Source organism: Pinus tabuliformis, chromosome 7 (assembly GCF_031772625.1).
Source record: "Pinus tabuliformis cultivar Carrire ecotype Pingquan chromosome 7, CPIR1, whole genome shotgun sequence".
Classification (NCBI taxonomy): domain Eukaryota; kingdom Viridiplantae; phylum Streptophyta; class Pinopsida; order Pinales; family Pinaceae; genus Pinus; species Pinus tabuliformis.
The window spans coordinates 660823002-660830974 of record NC_142293.1 but is presented as its reverse complement, the minus strand read 5'-3'; the positions used below and the strand labels follow the sequence as shown (position 1 = coordinate 660830974).

The window sequence follows — 7973 nt, the reverse complement described above, 5'->3', positions numbered from 1 at the left end:
ACGCATACACCTTTGTGTGAAATATATGAGTGCTTTCAGCCATTCTTAACATGGTATCAAAGCTCAAGGTTGGAGCTGAGTTTCCAAACATGGCTAAGCTTTTTGAGTGGAAAATTGTCATTGAACACTTTGCAAGATTGAGATCTGATGAGAGCCATGAACATGAGAATCCATTGTGCTGAAAGAAAATCAAGGGCCTTTCTGTAGTGAATAGATCTGCATTGACGCATACACCTTTGTGTGAAATATATGAGTGCTTTAAGCCATTCTTAACAAACACCATAGGTTTGATTCCCATGACATAACCAGGTTGGACAATCTTAAGTAGTTTTGTCTTCTTCTACCTTTGTGATCGTTGGCATCATGTTTTATAAGTCTACCAAGTGAATAAAAGCCTAAAACTATAGATTTGCCAAAAATAACCTGGAGCAGTATTAAAAATTGGATGAATTTCATGTATATAAAACCAAAAATATTTTATAGGGATTTATTTTATTTTTGCATTTTAGGTCTAGACACTAGATTAGGGTTTCACTATTAAAAAATCTGAAAATATGAAAGGTTAAGTTTTAGTTATTAAAATCAGAATTTTGATTTATAATATTTTTAAGATTTTAATTTATATATATTATCTCAACTATATTTACATTTATTAATGGATTATGTTAGTTTATCAATATTATTTTTTATTTTCAAATTTAATATTTTTAAATGGAAAGTTAGTACCCTGCCCTTTTTATTCTGAATTGATATTTTATTTCCGATCCATAAGTAAATAAACAATATAAAGTTTTTTTTGGTTGGCCCGTGATGGAATCTAGTGCTATCCCCAAGAGTTGGCCTCTGGTCGTCGAGATATTATTTAAGTCGTGGGATTGGTTTCAGACTCTCAGTTAAATTGGGACTAGGCTTTGTTGAAAATGAATGCTACCACGTCATAGGGCTTGTTACGTGGAGTTTCCAAATCACAAGGTCTCCGCTCTTCTTTGTAAAAGCATAACGCGATCTTTTGTTGTATAAGAGCAAGGGCAGAAAGGATCAGTCTTAAAAAGGAAGGCTGGAGGTGGAGAAAGCGCATGGTTGCTCGGTTGAAGAACTTCTTGGCCCTGGCTGATCCCATTGCTTTTGTGAATTCTGTGGCGACCAAATGCGTCAAGACAGTTTCGAAAGCAGGCCCCTCGAGGTAGAGGATGGCCATGGTCATCGTCGTGAAGGGCTTGTAAAACGAGTTGATCATGAGAAGGTAGAGGATGGCCATGGTCATCGTCGTGAAGGGCTTGTAAAACGAGTTGATCATGAGAAGAATGGAGGAGAATTAAGCTCTGGTGATGCTAACCGGCAAAACCAGGATGGAAATTCCTGTGAGATTGAAGAGAAAGAGGTGAGCATCGAGCAGATCTTTGACGACAAGAAGGTGCCTCCCTGGTGGGAACAGATCACATTCAGGGCAATGTTTTTGAGCATGCTGCTGGGTATTATGTTTTGTATAATTGTCATGAAATTGAGCCTCACCACCGGAGTCATCCCTTCTCTCAATGTTGCTGCTGGATTGCTGGGATTCTTTTTCATCAAAACATGGACCAAATTCCTCGAAAAGTTCGGGTTATTGAAGACTCCATTCACCAGACAAGAGAATACTGTGATTCAAACTTGTGTGGTGGCTTGTTATGGGCTTGCATTCAGCGGTATGTATGAGTCAGCCTGAAACTTTTTGTGATGAATTATTATGCGATTTTAGTTTTCTGAATTAGGTATAATGGCAGGGGGATTTGGGTCATATATTTTGGCTATGTCCAAAACGATATATAACCAGTCAGACACAGGTAGTGCTGGGAATACTCCAGACAATATCAAAGAACCAAGCCTTAGTTGGATTATTGGTTTTCTTTTCACCGTGGCCTTTATGGGACTGTTAGCTGTAGTACCGCTTCGGAAGGTAAGGAAAATTTGGAATCGTAAGAATGAGTGTAGTTTTGATTTAGGATTTCCATGTCTTTTTTTTTTAAGGTCTTCTTTGCAGTGACTGTGAAATTGAATTTTACCTGATTTTCTTCTTGTCTGCCTATTAGATAATGGTGATAGACTATAAGCTCACCTATCCAAGTGGCACAGCAACAGCTATTCTCATAAATGGATTCCACACTCCTCAGGGAGACCAGCAAGCAAGGTAATGCTAATGTAATGCCAGAATATAATCACAGTCTAGGTAACCCTAAACTTTGCAAATGTTTGAACTTGATCAAATGGATATAATCAGAGTCTAGTTGATCCCCAATTTTAAGTATCAATGAGTTTTTCATCTTACAGTGGATTTCCCTCAAATATTGCAGGAAACAAGTCAGAGCTCTTGGAAAATTCTTTACGTTGAGTTTTCTCTGGGGCTTTTTCCAGTGGTTTTTCACAGCCACTGATACTTGTGGCTTTCAAGTGTTTCCTACTCTTGGATTGCAAGCTTTCAAGCAGGAGTATGTATTGGGGTTTGATATGTCTTTCGGGTTCTTATATTGAATGGTTGGATGAGAGTTTTTTTGTTTTGTTACCCAATTCTAATTAGCTAGGAAAGCTATAGTAACTTCAATTTGAAATAGAAGCTTATTTGTTTTAGATGGAAGTTACTTAAACTTTAGCCCTTTGTTTGGCTTACTTTGACTTAATTTTGCAGCAATATTTTGGAATTGGACAGATTTTTAGACTTGACAATCCACATAAGAATGACTTTTATATTATTGAAGTTAATTTAATGTTTATGTGTATTACCATTTTAATGTTATGTATATTGCAGACTTTACTTCGACTTCAGCGCGACATATATAGGGGCTGGGATGCTCTGTCCTCACTTGGTAAACTTGTCCATGTTGTTCGGAGCAGTCATCTCTTGGGGTCTCATGTGGCCTCTCATACATAACCACAAAGGAGACTGGTACACTGCCGCTGATAGCAGTATGCAGGGCCTCAAAGGTTACAAGGTCTTTGTGGCTATTGCTCTCATATTGGGCGATGGACTCTACAATTTCGTCAAAATCATGCTCATCAGTGGGACCGATCTGTATAGTCAAAGCAAGGAGAAGAGGGCTCGAAATGGTCTTCCAGTGGTAAACAGTGATGGGAATCAGGCAGCAGTAGATGCAGCAATACCCTATGATGAGCAGCGGCGGAACGAGATTTTTATGAAAGACAGCATACCCCTATGGGTGGCTGGAGCTGGATATGTGGCCCTTGCTGCTATATCCATTGGAGTCATCCCACGGATTTTTCATCCTGTGAAATGGTACTTTGTTCTGGTGGCATACATAATGGCACCTGTGTTTGCATTCTGCAACGCATATGGATGTGGGCTCACAGATTGGAGCTTGGTCACAACCTATGGGAAACTAGCTATCTTCATCTTTGGAGCATGGGCAGGAAAGGACCATGAAGGTATAGTGGCAGGCTTAGCTACTTGTGGAGCAATGATGGCAATAGTCTCCACTGCTGCAGATCTGATGCAGGATTTCAAGACTGGATACCTGACCCTTTCATCGCCAAGGTCGATGTTTGTGAGTCAAGTGATTGGGACAGCCATGGGATGCATAATAGCACCACTGTCATTCTGGCTATTCTGGAAGGCCTTCAAAGTGGGAGATCCAAATGGAGATTATAAAGCCCCCAATGGAATACTTTTCAGAAGCATTGCCATGATTGCAGTGGAAGGATTTGGTGCCCTTCCCAAGAACTGTCTCAATCTCTGTTATGGTTTCTTCGCAGTGGCCATTGTGATCAATTTGATAAGAGACCGTGTACCCAAAAAGGTGTCACAGTATATTCCCCTGCCGATGGCCATGGCTATACCTTTCTACATTGGAGGTTACTTTGCCATCGATATGTGCGTGGGGACGGCCATTGTATTCGTTTGGCAGAAGATGAACCGCAAAGAAGCTGACTTGATGGTTCCTGCAGTGGCTGCCGGTCTCTTATGCGGAGATGGCATATGGAGTCTTCCTTCCGCGATTCTGGCTCTGGCTAAGGTCAATCCTCCCATCTGCATGAAATTCCTGTCCAGCAGCGTGAACACTAAAGTGGATATATTTCTTGGTAACTCCTAGGAAGGGCAGATCCGACGAGATCAGAATTATATATTTATCCCTTTGCGAGTGTTGTAGGCATATCCCTGAGATTAAGTCGATTGCTGATTAGGGGCATTTTTATGTCGATCGCTGATTCCCCGAATATTTGAAAATTAGAAATTAGATGGATAAGTGCGCGGTAAAAAAATTGATTGCGCTCATGTCTGTGTCTGTCCGATTCCCAAATATTCGAGGCAACAGCAATCAACATAAAGATGCCCCATTGTTATCTTTATGTCCCCATTGTTATGCATGTATATAATATCTGCAAGACTATTGAGTTTCTTTAGTGAGATGGAAATGTGACTACTTTCAATGTGTATATTTATATATACACTGGAAAAATGGGACTAGTTTCAATGTGTGTATTTTTATACAATGGATGTGAAGACTAAATAGCTTCTTAATCTCAGATTTAAGATTTCTGAGATTGTTACTTTGTTTCGGATTCATCGTCTTTATGTTGATTTGTATTTGATTTTTCAAACACATAATTGTAGTTTGTTTTAAAAATTAATTAGTTAATTCTGAAAATAAACTATAATTGCAATGGATTTGAAATATGGATCTCCAAATCAACATAAATACTATATATCCAAAAAAAATCAATTAAAATAAAATAAGCTTCTTAATTCTTAACCTCTGGGTTTGGGTTTCTGATGTAATAAAAGCTTGATATCTACGCTCTCAGATATCTTTACATCACCATTATATATATATATATATATATATATATATATATATATATAAGATAATAAGCCTTTACATTTACGGCTACGTACAGTTATATGAAAGAGCTTGAATATATATACTATATTTTTAATCAAAGGCATGTGAATAATTAGACTGCACGATTTGTACACCATCCTGAACACACCTGATCTGTTACTTCCATGGTTTTGTTTGTATCGATGTATAGTGCACCAGATTAAAATTGAGTCATTATCAGTGTTGTCTTTTCATTTTGATTTACATTATTTGATGGGAGTTGCAAGATATAATTAATAATATGCATGTGCTTGATTCAGCGAATTCTTGGCTTTGGAGAAGTTGCATGCCTTCGACCTAAGTAATGAGAGCTTCCCTGACAGGTTTCTTGCTCTTGTATTCTTTCTCCGTATTTTTTCATATCTACAGACTATTGCTCCTTGTATTCTTACTCCATAGTTCTTCGTATCTATTTGCGTATGTTACAGACCATTACAACCGACCAGAATAGAAGTACAATGCAAGTACAATCAACAATGGTGTCCCAGATGTGACCAGTTTTCTTTACCAACGATGTTTGCTGCATTGACCAAGTGCACTCCTTCATTCGATGTTTGGACTTACCGCAACCCTCAAAATCATATAAAATGAAAAATTAATTAAATTGTGACACCTTAACCCAATTTTAATTTATGAGGGTTTGGTTTAGTCGATGTTCATTGGATATTATCAAATTGACATTTAAGAAGGTAACTAGTTTATTTTAAGGCTGTAATTTATCTTAACATCAAATTCTTTCAAATTTAACATTTTTCCTTAGTAAAGTAATTTTTTTACTAAAAGTTGAAATTCAATGACATTTTTCAAATTTACCTATGTTAAAAAAATCCCCCCTTCTTCTAACAAATAATAAAACAACAATAATCCGTGGAACAGATAAGATTAGAATTCCTTAGGAATTATGGATGATTGCACCGTTATGGTTTGAAACGATTACATTTTGGGTTTCATGATATTCACTGAACCAAATGAAATCATTTTCGCGTTGTAACCATTGGTTTCTCTATAATTGCTCTTCATTGAAACTTTGGAAATTAGAAATTAGAGCTTATTCGTTCGTGGCTGAATTTTGAATTTGGAGCCATTGCAAGTAATGTTGCAGGTAAGAAATTTCTGAAAATGGTGTTGTGTACCATTGTTCCCACTTTTTTTTATAAACTGCTTCATGCTCAGTTTCATCTTGGTGTTGGAGTCATGATTGTCGTTACACCAAAACCCGCAGGTTTTAGTAAACAGACACATCGCTAGTGTTAAGCACATGCCACGAAACACATGGGGAGTGTCGAATTATCCTTCTACATTGCCATTAACGGAGAGCGTTGGATTATCCAATTCTCAACAATCCCCCCCAACGTGAGTCAGGTGTGTTTCGAACTCGAGACATTTGGCTCTAATACCACTTGTTGGAGTCATGATTGCCGTTACACCAAAACCCGCAGGTGTTAGTAAACAGACACATCGCTAGTGTTAAGCACATGCCACGAAACACACGGGGAGCGTTGAATTATCCTTCTACACCGCCATTAATGGGGAGCGTTGGATTATCCAATTCCCAACAATCTCTCTCCCCAATGCGAGCCAGGTGTGTTTCGAACTCGAGACCTTTGGCTCTGATACCACTTGTTGGAGTCACGATTGTCGTTACACCAAAACCCACAAGTGTTGGTAAACAGAGACATCGCTAGTGCTAAGCACATGCCACGAAACACATTGGGAGCATTGAATTATCCTTCTACACTGCCATTAATGGGGAGCGTTGGATTATCCAATTCCTAACACTTGGAATAAATTGTGCCACTTTTAGTTCTATCTTGGAAGCCCCACTTCCAAACGTAGTTGTTGGCCCTGCTCAAATAATGTTGAGAAGCTTCATTGAACTTTTTCTTTTATGTAAAAGATGATAAAAAATATTTTCCATTATTATATTGGTTTAAGTCATAGTTATCAAGTTTAAATTGGAATTCAGATATATGATAAGGAAATAATTGGATTCAAAATTTTGCAATTCTGAAAAAAAAATTAATAAAAAAATCACTCAATATATTTAGGCTATATTATATAAGAATACCATTGTAAAAGTCAAATATTAGAGCCCAGAAACCACCAATGTTAAATTGTTTCAATGACATCAATTTTACTTGAACTACCTGTTGTAGCAGCTACAACCACCCTCCAAAATTTTGGCTTGCATGTAAATTTTGGAGCGTACCTTAGATCCTATGATCAATCGACCTTGGTCACTTGTTGGTAAGTTGAAGATCTCAAGCCTCCCCTCCTTGATCTTAAGAGTTGTTCATGTTTTCATCTTTATGCAGCATGTGTCGCCTTTGGGCATAGGGATTGTTGTTTGGCATGCAAAGGGAATGTTGTTTTGCTTCAAGGGAATTGTGTGCATACGTGTTGTTATCATTGTAGGTTTTAACCCCGTATAGAAATTATTTGCATACGAATTCTAAAACACAAAAAATAAACAATGCGAGAGCATAACACATAAAACACATATACACAGAGATTTTCCCTTGGATCCCAAAACTAGGATACCAGCTTGATTTTTCATTATATTCCTTTCAATGTTACAATACATATTTATACATGTCGAAGCATCCAATACCATGGACCGAAAACCATTGTGTCCAAAACCATGGACTGGAAACCATAGGTAGGTTCGCCCAACCTAATATAGGGTCAAAAACAATTTTTCCTGGGGCGTTGCCCCAGACCTCGTAGAGGGGGGCTACTTGCCCCCCTCAAACCCCCCAGATAGGGGAGCCTACTACCCTCCCGTGACCCCCCCACTGCGCAATTAGCACAACGAAGGGGGGGCTCCGCCCGCCGTCTAACCCCCCGGTTCACTACGTAGGTTTGTTGTCGAAAGAATATGACACAACCTAACATTCTCCCACTTGTTGTTTTCTTTCCACAGGGGGCCATAGGAGAGCTTAGTCATTTTTCCAGCGCTGAAACGCCCATTGTTTCTCTACACCAGGAGAACTTCTCAAAGCTCACAGATTTTGTCAATGCATCTGCAATATTCTTCAAAGTGTCCACCTTTACCAGCAACACCTTTTTGTCTTCTATCATATCCCTCACAAAGTGATATTG

General features: G+C 38.4%; 1 protein-coding gene across 2 annotated transcripts; it reads left to right on the top strand.

Annotated features, from left to right (window-relative positions):
• Positions 1-965: 965 nt before the first annotated feature.
• On the top strand, positions 966-4526 carry LOC149249176 (putative metal-nicotianamine transporter YSL12). Of its 2 annotated transcripts, XM_089458645.1 has the most exons (6): positions 966-1243; positions 1304-1685; positions 1764-1936; positions 2070-2167; positions 2331-2465; positions 2783-4526. In XM_089458645.1, the coding sequence occupies exons 1-6, from the start codon at positions 1148-1150 to the stop codon at positions 4080-4082; spliced, it is 2184 nt and encodes a 727-aa protein (XP_089314771.1). In that variant the 5' UTR covers positions 966-1147; the 3' UTR covers positions 4083-4526. The 2 variants fall into 2 exon arrangements, with proteins under 2 accessions (XP_089314771.1, XP_089314770.1); XM_089458644.1 differs by having other exon boundaries at positions 966-1685.
• The last annotated feature ends 3447 nt before the right edge of the window (positions 4527-7973 follow it).